Genomic DNA, 16,104 nt, shown 5'->3' with positions numbered 1-16,104 from the left:
CTGAGGATGTGTGGTGGTTGGTAAGAGTAAGTGATTACGAGCTGTACCGGGAATTATTACCCCTTCACCTAGCCTAGACTCGATCCACATGCGGCGGGGTGGGGCATGTTGCTAGACTTGGCTCTCAAATCGTCGTTTGTGACTGTTTTGGCCTGAGTCGGCGATTTTGACCTCTTTGGACGTCCTGTAGGTATCGACCTCTTGTCTCTTGCAGCTATTTCTGCGTCACAAGCCTTTGGGTGGAGCAAACCAAGGTCACTTACACGCAGTCTTTGACTTGCACCGAGATAACAAGATGCGGCCCTACAGTCAATGTTCGAATTTCAAATTCTATATTAAGCCGCGAACTTAGTTTTGACTTCTTGTCGACACTCTCCATCCTCAGCATCGCCGTCCTTCCATCACCTCGAGTCTTTCCATGTCCCTCTACCAGTACCAATACACCCCTTAAAACATAAAAAAAGACAAAACAAACCACAATGGCACCAGGGATTCTAGTCGAGGAGACTACCAACCGCGATGGTCTCCAATTGGAGGCTACCTCCGACAGCATTGACATGGTCAATGTCCTCAAGGATCATATGAAACAGAAGGATGAGGACTGGACCTCAAAGTCCAAGTTTGACCACCAGAAGGACAAGACCCAGTTCCGACAGTACGAGGATGCCTGTGACCGTGTCAAAGCCTTCTACAAGGAGCAGCATACTAAGCAGACCGTGGCCTATAACTTGAAAGTCCGCAACAACCTCAAATTCCAGAAACGGGAGGAGATGACCATCTGGCAAGCTATGGAGAAGCTCAACACCCTGATCGACGAGTCTGATCCCGACACCAGTTTATCTCAGATCCAGCACCTCCTCCAATCTGCTGAGGCTATCCGCCGAGATGGCAAGCCCCGCTGGATGCAGCTTACCGGCCTGATCCACGACTTGGGCAAGCTCCTTTTCTTCTACGGATCGGAGGGTCAGTGGGACGTCGTCGGCGACACATTCCCTATCGGTTGTGCCTTCGACGAGCGCATCATCTACCCCGGTTCCTTCTCCGACAACCCCGACATCCATGACCCCATCTATAGCACCAAGTATGGCATCTACTCCCCCGGCTGTGGCTTAGATAACATCATGCTGTCCTGGGGCCACGACGAGTACCTTTATGAGATCGTCAAGAACCAGTCTACTCTGCCTCCCGAAGCTCTGGCCATGATCCGCTACCACTCCTTCTATCCCTGGCACAAGGAGGGCGCCTATCGCGAATTCATGAATGAACACGACGAGAAGATGCTGGAGGCCGTTCGCGCTTTCAACCCCTATGACCTTTACAGCAAGAGCGACGGCCTCCCTGATGTCGAGGAGCTCAAGCCCTACTATCTCGAACTCATTGATGAGTACTTTCCTCGGAAAATCATCCGGTGGTAAATGCGCCTACAGCTCATCATCGTTTTTAAGCATGTTAGAATTATTCACGAGACACTTGGGATAGGGTTGACAAACATGTCAGGAGTTTTTATCTTATATGGAAGCGTTTTGGTTTTTAGGGTATACTAGGATGTCATAAAGGATCACTAAAAGACAAGCAAAATACGGAAAAGTTACAATTATGAAACAGCAACTCATCCTAGCACCTGGTAGCTTACTGAGAATCGTGAATAATAATTAGACTAACAAAGCTAAACGGTACAGTGCAAACAGAACGCGCCGGCCTTGCAACAACGACATATAACTTTGCCCTTAGTTAACACAGTATGAAGAATCATGGCACTTGGTGTAGATCGAAACGCGCGCTGCACCGCCGCAGAACTGATCCGAGTTACCAGCACACGGCATGCTGCAGTCGCCGGTGGTGCCATTTGCCGGGAGGCGATCTTTTGGGATACCATGGCCACAGAAGCACTGAGATGTGTACTCGACACCAGCGTACTCGAAGCCCTTGTCGCCGCAAGTGGCTATGCATTTGTCGACCGTCATGTCTTGTTGGTCGATAGACAAGTCTGAGAGCGTGCGGCTTTGTCCTGCCGGATCTTCGGCGCACGCGACATACTTCCAGCCTAATTTCTTGGTCATGTCCGTAAAAGGAAGTATCGGGTCACCGATCTTAGCTGCTTCGCGGCAGTCCGAGGACTCGGGACCAGCCTGGATCTTGTTGCAACCTGGGAGAGCAGACAGAACTCCCTTGACTGACTCGTTCACCCGAGGCATGATTTTACATGATTTCATGTCGTCATCCTCGCGCAACGTAAAAGCGCCGCATTCTTCAATCACACCGCTTTCAGCGTTACATTCATTAATTGCCTTTTGGAGGGTTGGGATGTCCCATCCGTTACTACAGATTGCTGGGGTCAGTAATTCCTCTTTCAGAGATGATGGGGTTTGAGGAAATCTACATGCTCCAGGGAAGACATACATGAAATCACCGTGGTATCCATAGCCAGTTTCATCTCTAGATCCTCTATTAGCATCTGGCACGTCATTGTCATTCCAGCTAAAGGGATGCCTAGATATAATCACTTACCCATGTGAGAACACGAATGGCTGCTGATCTCCGTACCACTGGTCTTTAAACTCGTCCACGCTCCATGTGACCTCGTAGAACATGGTTATGAACCGTTTTGGATGAGATTTTGGACATACTCCATTATCTATTCCACTTGGGTAAGCCATATGACTCTTATGGTCTGGAGAGTCCAGATTCTTGCCGTCCCAGCATGATGGCATAATTAACTGGGTTCGTAGTCCACCGGGACAGTTTCTGTTGGGAAGTTCGTAAGTAGCCGGCCCTTCAGTTCCAAGGCAGACAAAAGAAACGGCTCGTTGCTCAGGGCTGTCGGTGAAGTTGCGGTTTTCTCGGGTCCCAGCAACCATTCGGAAGTCTTCAGGGAAGGGGATAAGACCCTCCGCAGCGTTAGGATCATTGGGGTCTGAGCGCTGTCTACTGCAGGTCAGTCTACTGGTCATCTTATAAATTCTGGTACTAGGATATGTACGCACAAATAGTAGATTAATGCACCTCCAACCTGCTCAACACTAATGAAACTGCCGTTTTCTGCGTGGTAATACAGCGAAGGTACCCAATAACTAGACTACGCATATCAAAACATATTAGCAAAGGGGTCTCCAGTTTGCTCTCAACATTGCACTTGCTCGACTATAAGGAACAAGGGCTAGGAGATCAGGGAGGGGGTTCGTATGCGTACTAAATCTTCAACAGCTTTACATGTTGAACATGTTGCAGCCTGTGTATCGTGATAATTCATGGTAAAATTAAAAGCATTAGAACCCAACACGGTGCTGCAATCCTTTAGTGTTAGTAATCGTCATTTTGAGAGGGGGATATAGACGTGTGGTTGGTACTCACTGTACATGCTTCGAGACGGCGTTAGGGTCTTCGATGGGATCAGCCCGCTGAACAACCACCGGAGAGGCGCACGGTAAACGCCAAAAAGCGTCTACCTGTGCGGCAAGAGCCGCGAATCCGAAAAGAAGGTTTCTATAGGATGCACCAGGCATTTTGTGTATAATTAAACTTAGTTAGGTGAATAGGTGGTGAATATACTAATTAAGTCATTTAGCTGGGCCACCAGGGTCTTTATATCCTTTGCCCATCTGATTAATGAGATGGGATTTTCAAGGAAACATAGGTTTGTGGCTTCCAGTTTAGTTCATTGTGCCTTTCGCGAAGAAGACGGGAGATTGCGCAGGGCGGCTAGATTGATTGATCGTGGTAGGCGCCGGGCTCCCTTTGTCAAAGTTTTGTGAACCACTGTAGTCCAATCAATGCACGTTTGTACAGAAACACAAAACAAGCTTGATTTTAAAGCGGCAAGAAATTTCCCACGTGCGTTACACATGCTTTGATACGTTTTACGCTTTGATGAAAGGGTCATGATAATGACCATAACGAGAGAGAGGAAAAGGCAAAGGCGGAAAAAAAAAAAAAAAAAAAAAAAAAAAAAAAGTATCCCTTGGCGGTATGTGGCTGCTACTCGAAGCCAAATGCTTAAGCGCCAACTCTTGTATAGATCAAAATCCAAGTCTCATTTTCCTAGCAGGGCACCAGTTCCTACCACATATGCTTAGAGTAGCCACTTGGCCATCTAGCTAACTATTGGTTTTGACGAATCTGTGGTCTTGATGGTGCATGTTGAAATGTAGAAGAAGACGGCAGATGTGGGCGAATAACCAGGCGCGTGATTCGAACGCAGACACGAATTGGTAAAGTCCGTCTCGTTGATTAAGCAAAAGACTCGGAAATCTTGTCACCGTGCCCGGATACCAAATCGCTTCTGATGAGAATCAATCGGTTATTACTACGACCGGACTGCTACGTGTGTTTCTACCTATGTAATCAAGCCTTAAGGCAATATCACCATGGTGGATCCACAGCATATCTACCTACCTACCTACCTCTATTTGCTGTAATTTGGTTCAGTGATTGTAGCATTGAGGTGTCTAACTTTGGGGTGCTAGGCAGCATTCGTTCGCCGGCGGCATGAGTCACTCTGCAGCACGGCGAGCGACCAATATGCTTCTCCTAGGACGTGAGTGTCTCAGGCTTTCAGCGCAAAAGAGCAAAACCACCTGCCTAGCTATGTTGTGGAGTCAGAATATATATACTACTGGACTTGCTACCTGGGCCTCACTCGGGAAGTCGCAGGCCACTTAGCGAAAACCTAGGTATCAGATAGTATCTAGAAGTATCCAGTGGTCCGAGGCTAAGGCTTCTGATGCATATGGTGATGCAGACAGCACCAACATGGATTCTTAACTAAACTGCATACCTATACTCTGATTGCATCCAAAGTTGCTCAGCCCATCTCTTACTGCTTCCGTACTTCGAAAGTAGGTAAATTCTAGACCACCACCCTCTGCTTTGAAGTATCATCATGGCGACGCCTACAGAGGACCAAGACCCATGGTATCTTAGATCTAGCGTCCCCGTACTGTTCCCGATGCACGACGGCCTCGACCTCTCTCTTCCGCAGACTGCGTTTGATGTTCTTGTTCGGGATATCATTCGCTCGAGGGAGACTACCAATGAAGAGAGCGCCAAAGAGTCTCAGGGCCCAGATGGTGACGAGAGCGACAGTATCACACTTGTCAGCACTCCCACCACGACACAGGAAATTCGTGGCCCCCTGGAGCAGATCGATTTATCTACCACCCTTCAGGCTCAGACCCCAGAACCAGACGAGGCCCAACAGAACAATCCTTATGATAGTGCCCATCCTTTTATCCAAGGTCTGTTATTACACGACTGCCCTGTGTCCGTGTTCGAGGAAGACCTGGAGAACAGGATGCTCACGGAAAACGGCGATATCGCCTACCGCTCTACTACATCGCCGCTCGTCGACTTATTCGCCGAGCTCGAAGATGTTGTGTCTGGCCCGCGGCTTCTCGAGCTCCTCAACGTCGCCTGGAAGCAAGACTCACTCGCTACACTTAAGATTGTTTTCAACGCCCGCTCCATCCACCTGGGCAAAGCTTCCCGTCTCACCTTCTATCGCTGTGCTGGCTGGCTCGCCCAGTACCACCCTCTCACGCTGGTTGCAAACCTTCGCTGGCTAAGTCGTCCTGTTATCCAGAAGAAAGTTGAGAAGAAAGAGGAGGGGAATCAAGAAGAGGAGGACAAAGATATGGTCATAGTTGACAATAGTCTCGAGAAGGATGCCGAAGATATGACTCGATTTGATGTCAAACACGGTGTCTCTCATGGCTACTGGAAAGATCTCCTCAACATACTCATTCTCAGTGTCGAGGGTAGTCTTAACGTTCTTGCTCAGCCAAGAGATATTCTAAATGTTGAGCAGCCACCAAAATCAAATGTCTCGGTGAATAAGGAAGAGGCCAAGACTCGTCGTCACGAGACGCGGAACCAGCGACATAAAAATGCCGTCGAAAAGTTTCACTCTGACCCAGTGTACCGCGGACTATATCTGTCCGTCGCTCGTCTATTCGCTGAGCAGCTCAAGATAGACCTGGCCCTGCTGAAAGGTGAGGATCATAAGGCGAGGAAGGATATCTCATTATGTGCCAAATGGGCCCCTTCTCACGACCGGTTCCACGACAAGCATACCTTTATCGTTTCCAGTATAGCGGAGATGTTGCACCCCCCTGCAGAGTTTGGCTTGACTCACCAATCCACTGACCGAGAGCTTTATCTCCGCCACGCTCGAGAGGAGTACCGTAAAGACGTCTCGGCATTGCGCTCTCACCTCGACATTGTAGAGCGCAATCTTTCTGCCAAAACGTACGACAAGATCAAGTACGAGCGCGTACCATCAATAGCCATGAACAACTACTCCGACATATTCGCCGAGCGTGACAGCGAGCGCTTCGCGAAGTACTTGGACGATGTGGTGGAGGGTAAGGCGCACATTAGCGGCGCGACTCTGTTGCCCTCTACCTTGATCAAACAAGTGCGGGATAACGAATGGAGCTGGAACACAATGAAAGCCAGAGTTACCGATTTGCAGTGGAAGACGCTCGTCCAGCGCATCAAGGACTCGGGTACTCTGGAGTCCAGCATCGCCGTCTGCGATGCCTCCCTTTCCATGGAATATCCTGTGTTTCCCGACGGTACTCGTCCTATGGACAGTGCTATTGGGCTATCACTTCTTGTGGCCGAGGTCACAGCTCCCCCCTTTGGCGGCCACTTTATCACATTTTCCGAAACACCGCAGGTACAAAGCATAGACCCTTTCCAGTTGTTAAATGAGAAGTATCTCAATCTCCGGAATTCTACATTCGGAATGAGCACCAACCTTACAGCTGTCTTCCAATCTCTTATACTGCCAATGGCGGTCCGTAATAGGCTCTCTCAAGACGAAATGGTCAAACGCGTATTCGTGTTCTCGGATATGCAATTCAACTCGGCCGAGTCCGGTGCAACTCCCGGTGACTCCTTCAGCTCTTCGTATGAGCGTATCAAAGCAAGTTTTGCAGCTGCCGGCTACGAGATGCCTGAGCTCATTTTCTGGAACCTCGCTGGTGGACGTGCTGGCTACGGCGAAGCTACCAATGGCGACCCCATAGCACCTAAACCTGTCACGTCTGAAAAAGAGGGCACGACCGTGGTCAGTGGCTACTCGCAGGGTATGCTCAAGGTTTTCCTCGACAATGGATCCTTTGATGACCCGGAACTAGAGTCTGAGGAGAGAGAAATCGAGACGACGGAAGAAGGCGATCTAACCGTTGTGAACCAAGAACTAGCGAAGAAGCGGAAGATAGATCCTATGAGTACAGTCAAGAAGGCCATCGGTCATAAGAGCTATGACCCCCTCGCCGTCGTGGACTGAGAGGAACTGGGACGCTGAGTTTGACAATAACCGTACCCAACAAAAGGAAAAGCGGGTCGCCCTTAATCAGGTGCGGACATTGGGCAGCATTCTTTGAGCGTTTAATACTATCAACCGGTGTTAGACACCGCGAATGTAGAAAAACATCTAATGCAAAACAATGTTGTGATCTATAGCGCAAGACCAGAGCTCAGGGTATTCTGTTCTACTCACCAGAGTACAGATTGTCACACTATCATGTATGTTTAGGAAATTCGTCTGGCCCCCGGGGGGGTGGGGGTATGATCGCATGAAATAATAACGACAACTTTCCTATTGCATATGACAATGACAGTGATGGCTAATCTATGAATTGTTCCTATAAGTGTTTGTTAGCCTAAGGCTGGTGCAGATTCCTAACGTTTTATGAACGCACCATTCGTTATAAGAATACCGGACAGCCTGTGATCAACGCTCGCTATGAATTTGTCCCAAATATATGGCGCCTAGCAATTTTGAAACGATGGAATTGTTCATGACCATGGTTCAGTCACGAGGCTCTTGATACAGGAAGGCTGTTATGCCACTAACCACCGTGCCTTATCACCAAGCGTCTTTGGTTTGGCGGCTTCTTTGCACTCGCAGCTTGAATCCCAATGCCTGGGAGTTGAAGGGACCTTTTGCACCGCTCCACACCTCTTAAGAGCTGATGATTCATCCCAATCACCCCAACGGACGAGAATACAGCCGTTGGCCAACCGCTTAGCCATGCGTGACTTTTGTTATCCTCAGCACTCGTTACGATGGACTTTAGATGTCACCGAGTGAACTGGGGGCCGCGCGGATGCCGTTCTCGCTCATAACAGCACGAAAACATGCCTTTCGTGACAGGGTGGTATAGACGCAGAGACTATTAGCGCAAATAGTCGTGGCTTGACTTGCTTAGCTGCCTGATGAACTAACTCTGCAAGCCGCATTCATACACTGCAGAATAGCACTCTATCCACTCACCCAGATGTGAACACTGGGGACGGTGCGCAATCGCCAGTAATACATCAACCTTCGGAGCATGAAGGCGATAAACTAAAGTGTCACCTAGCGAATGTGATCGCTTGGCTGTGAGGTACGGATTTAGTGTATGCAGAGACGTAAAATCCTCAGTCGTCTATCAGGGATTCTCCTAGGGTTTCCCCAAGCCGAACAAGTGTCTTTTCGTACACCTTCCCAACATTCAACTCCAGTTCCTCATCTTCTTCATCTTCGTACTCTTCAAATTTTTCCTCTTCTTCGTTGTTTGTCCCAGTTCTCTTGGCATCGTTTAGGACAGGCGCTCGAGGAGGGGAAGGAAGGTTCGCTCCTCTAGAAGGTAAGTTAGTAGTTTTGGATGTAGAAGCAGTCCTACTAGGTTGTTTTTCATTATCTGAGTCGTCGTCGTCTTTGTCATCATCATCATCATCATCATCATCCTCTAATGCCCAATGAAACTGCCCGTTATCATCGCTCTTCGACTCTCTACCTACTCGTGAACCAGAGTCATCAGCCGGCGCGATATCATTTAGCTTGACGCTAGAGTCTCCCTCTTCCTCGTCTTCGATTTTGACTTGTTTGATTTTGGCCGCTTGGTCATTTATAGCGTCATCTTGTGATATCTCACCAGCTTTCCGCTTAGTCGGAACAGCGACACCCTCACCCTCGGAACTAAAATCGAAGTCATCTACACCGTCCATCTCTTCATCCTTTACGATCTCAACACCATGGAAACTATGCGACGCATGATCTTCAACGTTAACGGAAATATTTCGGGCTTCTGTCTGTGCACGCGCAGGCCGTTGTACAACCTCATCATCTTCAGTGTAATCAACCACATCTACCTCACCGCTCATGACCATGGCGACGAGCATACGGGTCTCATCTGCTAAGCTCTTGCAACGCACCATGTCAGTTTTTGAAAATCGCATCTTATTGCTGTTATCCACGGTCGAGGAGAAGCCTGGCAGTGGCTCCTTTGTCTTCACATCGTACCCTACTAGTAGACTTGCAAAGCAGTGATCTATTTTTCGCAGTAGAGTGAATGTTGGCCGAGGCGCGGGAGGGAACGACGGGAGGTAGGTATTCAGAGCGAGCGCAACGTTTAGTAGGTAGGGGACCTGAAGACTGGCTACAGACAAACATCGTGTTAAAAGCGAGACGTCATTAGTAGAAAGGGGGATAAGGCGAGCGTGGACATACGAGTTCCCGAAAACCATAATACGTCTACTACCTCTTCTAGATCATGGCAGACTTCTTCCATATTCTCATACCCAGTGACCTCGTCGGCAGGATCTGGGATACCGAATTTCTTGACATAGCGGCGCGAAATGTGTAAAAGCCTTCTTGCAACATAGTCCCTAGCGTAATCTTCCTTTTTCGACCCGGGAACTAGTGGCTTGGAACGTGGGTGCGGCAGCAGAGCTGCGACACGGCTTGAAGCTGTACTCGGCGTGGGCGATGGCAGGGCCTGCGAAGGGAGGAAGCCACCAGGACTAGGACTAGGACGAGAGACTCGAGGCGATTCGGTCATTGTCGGGGTTTCTTGTCTTTGATTATTTTTTATTTTTATTTTTTTCAATTATTATTTAGGTACGGAGATGGCACGGCGTGATGTTCATACCAATGCGCAGATGCTCAGAATCGTCTGACGAGGTAGCTATGTGAGTGCCGAGCGCGATCCATCCTCGGAGACTTATCGATTGCGCATCCATCGCTGCAGGCGGCCCTACGTTGCCGGTAGGGTAGCTACGGCATCTGCTGAGATCATCCATTGTCCCCACTCTTTCTTTTTGTCGCCATTCTTGTTCCGCAATCATTGCCAGCCAGCACCACCTATCTGACTTCCAGCCACCAGTCCGTTCCCCGAGGCGCCTTCACTCGAATTCTATCCATTGGCAAAGCCAGCACCGGAATCTATTATTAGCCGCAATAGAGAAAACGGGTGATAAAATGCCGTCTGCCAACCCTCGATCCCGTGCTCCTAAGGGTGTCATTGCCTCGACATACAGCGCCCTCACCTCTCCTGAAAATGCTTCCGTCGTCAAGAGCGTAGCCATATTCGGAGTATGTCTTGATACCCTCGCGCTCCGTGTGAAGACACTTCAATCTCATCTTTCGTGTGCTTACCACCTCTTAGGCTGCCGTCGCCTTCTTCGCCAGCCCTTGGAGCGAATTCCTGCTGCCTCCGTAAGACCTTTCCCAGTGACTACTATAACCGAGACCACCACAACACTTCCCATTATTCGCTAACACATATTCCCAGGGTTTAAGAGACTTTTTGCGATCGGGATTATAACCACGACTACCATTCCACGATTACGGTAGAGAATGAGAATCACACCCGCCAGCTTTGTACGATATGACTACGAACCAAACCTGTACTATAAGGGGCAGAGGACGGGCAGAGCAGTGGACAATGGACAATAGACAAATTTCGAAGCCCGCTGGGGAAAAGGGCTTTTATGAAAATGAATTGCATATGACGGATACATGACCGACGTAGAGCCATGTTGGAGGACGCTAGATGAGTATCCATGACGCTCACGGGCGTCGAAATAATGGACATAACTACCAATACCCCTCTTTCTTAAATCAGGCCTTTTGTCTAATCTTAAATCGCCATCTCTCATTAGATTCTTATTTGCGATGATCACCGATGAACTTTTGAATATAGCTGTAGGAGCGAGGCTGAATCTCAATCTCAAACAGATGGATAAGTTGATCAAATCACTGGTTTCGGCCCATAACATCGGCAACATGGCCCGAATGAGGATCTCCTTACAATCTGACATTTTCCCACGCCAGATTGTATGACTCCGTAGATATATATGGTTTAAGTATAGAGCGCGGGTCATACCCCCCCCCCCCCCCCGCCCCCGGGAAAACTATGTGGCCATCATTAAGCACCTACGCGAAGCTTTCTATGGGCATACTGTATGAGGCACCAGTTAGCAGCTTACGTTAACCACCAACGACTCAGCTATAATGCTCTATCTCTATTCCACACCAAGAGTGCTTGTACATGTCAAACAACGAGCTACGTTACCATATCTTCCCCATCAAATCACTATGCTTTTGGCATATTCCCCAGCATACATTTCTGTCTAGAAGATCCTTTCCTCAAAGTCCTCAGAACGCACGTATGTAGACTAGAGGTTGAAACATGCCGTTGCTAAGTAGTGAAAATTCACACACAATGTATACATGCAAATTGACGTTTGTAAATCGTCATGAATTACTTTTGGTTTGGTTTGGTTCGCCTATAGTCAACATCACTTTCTACGAGCAAGCGCCCCCCTCCAAGGCTCCTTTCATCATGCCTTCTAAATCGACACAATTTCCCTATATTCAAGCATTAATTGGTATATCTACTATACCGACTGGTAGTAGCTACCTGTCTGGCTGGTTTGTTGTTCTCCTACAATTTTCGAGCCTAGAGCACACGCCATAGTGAATTATTCACTGGCTGTTTATATTGAACAAAGGGCGCATAATATTACGCATGGCCTGCAAATTATTACTTATTAATAATAAACATAACAAACATAATAAATGATAAAGGGTGAAGCTGCGATCCCAAGACGTACGTAAGCAGGTTCCTTGTCAAACTTCAGATCCAACTAGTGTATCTATCCTTGACTTTCGCTTTGCAGGAGTAATGTATTTAAGCTTATATAGATGACATAATTTCATATCAATGTTGAGTTCACCGAATGTGTTTCTTTGTACTTCAATTCTAGATCAACTCAACATCTTGTAGCTACGACAACGGATAATGTCACGAAGGACTTAGTATACCACGATTCGTTGCTTCCCCAACAGTCCGCCTCCAACTTTGCATAAATCCCAACCTTTTCTTGCACAGGCAAAGGTAAAGACAGCCAATATGTCTTGTGCTTACAGGTTTACCACCTTCGACATCTCTCTCAACCATTTTACGTGCGGCGCGCGCCCAATCAAGCTTCTACATCCGCAAAACAAGAGCGTGAAAGATGATTTTAGAGTGTGCGTAATGATCCAGTAACATTGAAGCTTTTGTTTTGTCCATGGTGCCTCTTTCCTAGTTTCCCGTAATCTGTTTTTCATTATAAAAAACATAAACCGGCTCCCCTTCCGCTTCAAGTTCTATAGAGGTAGGGAGTAGCTCGCCACTTGCCCACTTTTTCCTGTCGTCCACCGATGGCTTCGTCTCTCTCTCGCCCTTTTCTACAAACACACCCTCGCTGGTCGGCGCTGGTAGTGATACAAGGAGGGAACAAAAAATCCATGTCCGAAATGATGATTAGATCCAAAAATTCCCAACTTAAGAATGCGATGGGTACCCGGCCAATCCGCAAGAAAAGAGAGCAAAATTGTGGTGTGCGTAACAGGAGTTCTAGCCGTGGTTGATCATATGCGCCGTGAGTCGTGCTGATGATGAAACAAGGGAATATAATAGTTAATAAAAATAAGGAAATTGGTAAAGCATGATGTCCATATGTTATCGGTCTGGTTGGTCCACGAAGCTTAAAAAAAGCATAGTTGCCATCTCTGGACCTTCACTTCGGAATGCCAGTGTGGTGTTTCAACGATGGAAAATACTGATGTCATACGATGTAAATGATGAAACCAAAGAGAGTAGAATGCTCATAGCGGTGAAATCGATATAGTAGAATTGCATACAGTAGATGCAATTGTTATGATGTGCCTCCAGAGTAGCGTGCATTTTTGAAAGAGATGACCAAGGTGTCACATGTTTCAATCAGCATCATCACGAGGTATTCCGACACCAATGTGGCGACCGGATTTTGACCAGATCAACGGGTCGTATTCGGAGTGAATTCGCACACCACCTTGAATTCTTCACGCTTAAGCAACAGGGGGAATAGCGGCAGGAGCCGGGATCTCAGTGTCGGCAGGAATCTCGCCTCCAGCAGGAGCGGCGACGGTAGCCTTCTGAGGACAGTCTCTAGAGATATGGCCGGCTTCGCCACACTGGTAGCAAGTCTTGCCAGCCGTATTCAGAGGGCCACCGTTCGGGGCGGTGCAGTCGCGCGAAATGTGACCAAGCTTACCACAGGCGTAGCATTTCATAGCCTGGGCCTGGCAGTCACGAGCAAAGTGGTTGGGGCCACCGCACTTGTAGCAAGTCGCATGGCGGGGACCACCGGCGAAGCCACCACGTCCGTAACCACCGAAACCACCACGACTGACAGGGGCACCACGGCCCATATTAACGCCGGCAGGATTGGGGCATGCCCGAGCGAGGTGACCAGGCTGTCCACAGTTGTAACAGCGCCCATTACCTCCAGCAGTACCACTTAAGCGGAGAGTAGGGCAGTCAGCCTGGACGTGACCCAGTCCTTGGCAGTGGTAGCACTGCTTGGCCTCTGTCGTCCGGGGAAGAGGGCACTGATTAGACTCGTGGCCTTTTCATCGAGGTGTGTCAGTTCTACAAACGCCGTGAGTCATCGGGTCAAGCAAGGCTTACCTGGTTGCTTGCAGTTGTAGCAAAGGCGCTCAGCGGAGGAGCAAACCTCGGCGTAGTGGCCAACATTGCCACATTTGTAGCATGCTCTGCGCGATAGAGAAGACATGGTGAAACGTCTATAAGCCTGTCAGTTCCAATTCCAGAATACCATGTCAAGTCAGCATTGTCTTTATCAATATATGGCCCAATGCGTTTGCGGCAAAGAAGTCTGTGTGACTGTACTGCCGGATAGTGCTATGGCCATAGGCGCAAATGAGGCATGAGGTACTGAGAGAACAACTGGAGAAAGAGCAGCTGGTTGAGGTGCGCAGAACGAAGCCATCGTATGTGACAGCATGAAAATCCAATCGCCGTTTGCTGCCATCCTGGCAATGCGCCAATAGCGGATAGGGTTTCTGGAGAAGTGCGTACAAACTGATAGACGGCAAATAGACGAGGCGCATATATCTAATGAAACTGTGCAGGAAATATTACTTGGAGCAGGTGTTTCCTAGAGCGTATGCTCATGTATAAGGGCGACAAGTGACTGTTTCGTCAACTGGAACACAACCCTCTAATTCGTGATTGAGTTGCACCATTCCACTCCAGTCATTATCGTAGTGACGAATCGATTTTCTTCCAAGTTTCCACAGTGTGCAAGCAGCGTGGCAACGTCGTATTGTCGTCCTTTCTTGGAGAACGGCGTGTCAAGTGGTATATGTGTTTGTTTGCGTGCGCACTATGTGTCTGTCCCTAACATTCCCGTGCGTTGCCTGCCACCTATGCACGCAACACAAACCCGGCTGCTCGAACCCGGGCAACTGGTATGTTTGGATAGTTGATCCATCCAATAGGATGGATGCATGGATCGCACACACCATGCGCTTGGTGTCAAGTGATAATTTCAAGTGGACGTAACAGAAAGTGGCTAGTGCGCAGTTTCTATAACTCAAAAATCGACAACTTGTATGTTGTGTCGTGGCCAATATAGGCGCGAAAGAGTCGTTCGTTGTAGGAGTGACGACGCCATGGGATGATGTCGCAGCAAGTAGAAGCGGCTTGGAAGAGCAGTCTTGATATGCGCTATTACGTACGTATCGTCGCATTCGAATCGGCTTATAAAAGCGAAAAGAGCCCGGGGACAACGGTGGTTGGGTGTTCGGTCATGTCGCACAGCAAGGGCCGACATGAACCAATATTAACTCGGTTTCCGCGCTGACATGTGCCGTATCGCCATCCCAAGGCGCTATATTTTGCGCCGAACCACATCCCATTGCCGCGGTTGGGCGCAAAAGGCAACCCGGGGCAAGGAGTACAAGACCATTCGAGGGAATTGATCGTCCAAGAACAAAACCAGAATTTGAGGGAGGAAACCGAGAAATGGGCAGCAACACAGAACAGAGGAAAATGACGACTTACTTCTTCAAACTATGCGACAACAAGGCCCTTTAAACGATTTCCCGTCAGCTGCTTCTTCTGTCCGATCCAACGGCAACCTTCTCTTCAGCTTCCAAGCGACTCTCGTCTTCTCCCGAACACGACAACCTCGGATGTATCGAGTAGATGATGATGCGAAATGTGTGGGGAGGAAGGGAAGAAAAAAAAGAAAAGAGGGAACAAAAAGGATGTCAATAGAAATGGCTCGGCGGGGGGTGGGCAGAAGGAATGGAGAGGGAGCGGCGAGCGGTTCGCTACTTTCAGGCAGGACTAGCATACGGTAGGGTCACTGGCGCTGCCACCCACATACTTACAGTAGGTAGATTGTATTTTATGGTATTGTACATGCCTAGTACCGTATTGTAACTGCTGCCGTCTGGCGCTGTGCTTGTGCTTGACAGGGCTTGACTGGGCTGTTGAAACTGGAAATAGTGGAGGAAGAAGACGCCTAGCCCTTACCCATCGTCTGCCCATCGCACTACCATAACGGGTGAGGGAAGGACTAGAGCAACGAGGGAGAGGGAGGGATGGGATGGGATGGGATGGGGGATCACGAGGTGGAGGAGGATTTAGAGGGGGTGCTCTTCTTGGCGTGTGCCGCTTCAGATCGCATGGTACTTACTTTTAAGTAGTAGTATCGTCGTAGCGTACTGTAGGTAGCGAGCGTATTGGCTGAGGTTGACTCAGTCGCGAGCAGGCACTTATACCTAACAGAGCAGTCTAACCGTGAACATCCTGGGCGGACTTGGTTGACTTCCTCTTCAGCTCTGCCTCTTACGACTTGATTTGGTGAGGACGGCAATGTGACCTTTGACCCGCAACGGCAACAGTGCCTCATTAGACCTTACAGTAGCAACGTGCCTACTTAAGGTGTACTAGGTAGGATGCACACGCCTGGACAAGACTAATAAGACAAGGT

At 48.7% G+C, this 16,104-nt stretch overlaps 5 protein-coding genes across 5 annotated transcripts; 3 read left to right on the top strand and 2 right to left on the bottom strand.

Annotated features, from left to right (window-relative positions):
* The first annotated feature begins 139 nt into the window (after window positions 1–139).
* On the top strand, window positions 140–1,583 carry F5B22DRAFT_485852 (DUF706-domain-containing protein). The gene has a single exon (XM_047972289.1). The coding sequence runs from the start codon at window positions 480–482 to the stop codon at window positions 1,413–1,415; it is 936 nt and encodes a 311-aa protein (XP_047826236.1). The 5' UTR covers window positions 140–479; the 3' UTR covers window positions 1,416–1,583.
* F5B22DRAFT_485172 (WSC domain-containing protein) lies at window positions 1,572–3,932 on the bottom strand. The gene is made up of 6 exons (XM_047972288.1): window positions 3,352–3,932; window positions 3,191–3,284; window positions 2,985–3,076; window positions 2,509–2,925; window positions 2,401–2,436; window positions 1,572–2,319 (listed from the first exon to the last, which is right to left on the bottom strand). The coding sequence occupies exons 1-6, from the start codon at window positions 3,501–3,503 to the stop codon at window positions 1,728–1,730; spliced, it is 1,383 nt and encodes a 460-aa protein (XP_047826235.1). The 5' UTR covers window positions 3,504–3,932; the 3' UTR covers window positions 1,572–1,727.
* Window positions 3,933–4,575: 643 nt separating this feature from the next.
* F5B22DRAFT_625780 (uncharacterized protein) lies at window positions 4,576–7,399 on the top strand. The gene is made up of 2 exons (XM_047976189.1): window positions 4,576–6,692; window positions 6,758–7,399. The coding sequence occupies exons 1-2, from the start codon at window positions 4,880–4,882 to the stop codon at window positions 6,802–6,804; spliced, it is 1,860 nt and encodes a 619-aa protein (XP_047826234.1). The 5' UTR covers window positions 4,576–4,879; the 3' UTR covers window positions 6,805–7,399.
* An 834-nt stretch (window positions 7,400–8,233) lies between these two features.
* On the bottom strand, window positions 8,234–9,983 carry F5B22DRAFT_484864 (uncharacterized protein). The gene is made up of 2 exons (XM_047972286.1): window positions 9,500–9,983; window positions 8,234–9,428 (listed from the first exon to the last, which is right to left on the bottom strand). The coding sequence occupies exons 1-2, from the start codon at window positions 9,828–9,830 to the stop codon at window positions 8,428–8,430; spliced, it is 1,332 nt and encodes a 443-aa protein (XP_047826233.1). The 5' UTR covers window positions 9,831–9,983; the 3' UTR covers window positions 8,234–8,427.
* Window positions 9,984–10,249: 266 nt separating this feature from the next.
* On the top strand, window positions 10,250–10,490 carry F5B22DRAFT_651159 (TOM core complex subunit Tom6; the record flags this gene model as incomplete). The annotated part of the gene is made up of 2 exons (XM_047979419.1): window positions 10,250–10,363; window positions 10,437–10,490. 2 exons carry the CDS (start codon window positions 10,250–10,252, stop codon window positions 10,488–10,490), a joined length of 168 nt encoding a protein of 55 aa, XP_047826232.1.
* Between the last annotated feature and the right edge of the window lie 5,614 nt (window positions 10,491–16,104).

Source organism: Xylaria bambusicola (genome assembly GCF_022495145.1).
Source record: "Xylaria bambusicola strain CBS 139988 unplaced genomic scaffold F5B22scaffold_64, whole genome shotgun sequence".
In the NCBI taxonomy this organism is placed as follows: Eukaryota; Fungi; Ascomycota; class Sordariomycetes; order Xylariales; family Xylariaceae; genus Xylaria; species Xylaria bambusicola.
Note: the sequence above shows the minus strand (reverse complement) of the source record. Positions and strands in the feature narration are given on the sequence as shown.

Coding starts and splice junctions, on each gene's coding strand:
- F5B22DRAFT_484864 (XM_047972286.1), bottom strand. CDS start 9,830: ATGACCGAATCGCCTCGAGTCTCTCGTCCTAGTCCTAGTCCTGGTGGC. Junction 9,429..9,499: donor ATTATGGTTTTCGGGAACTC/GTATGTCCACGC, acceptor GTTTGTCTGTAG/CCAGTCTTCAGGTCCCCTAC.
- F5B22DRAFT_485852 (XM_047972289.1), top strand. CDS start 480: ATGGCACCAGGGATTCTAGTCGAGGAGACTACCAACCGCGATGGTCTC.
- F5B22DRAFT_485172 (XM_047972288.1), bottom strand. CDS start 3,503: ATGCCTGGTGCATCCTATAGAAACCTTCTTTTCGGATTCGCGGCTCTT. Junction 2,926..2,984: donor GGTGCATTAATCTACTATTT/GTGCGTACATAT, acceptor GACCTGCAGTAG/ACAGCGCTCAGACCCCAATG. Junction 2,437..2,508: donor CCATTCGTGTTCTCACATGG/GTAAGTGATTAT, acceptor TAGAGGATCTAG/AGATGAAACTGGCTATGGAT.
- F5B22DRAFT_625780 (XM_047976189.1), top strand. CDS start 4,880: ATGGCGACGCCTACAGAGGACCAAGACCCATGGTATCTTAGATCTAGC. Junction 6,693..6,757: donor GCAGGTACAAAGCATAGACC/CTTTCCAGTTGT, acceptor ATGAGCACCAAC/CTTACAGCTGTCTTCCAATC.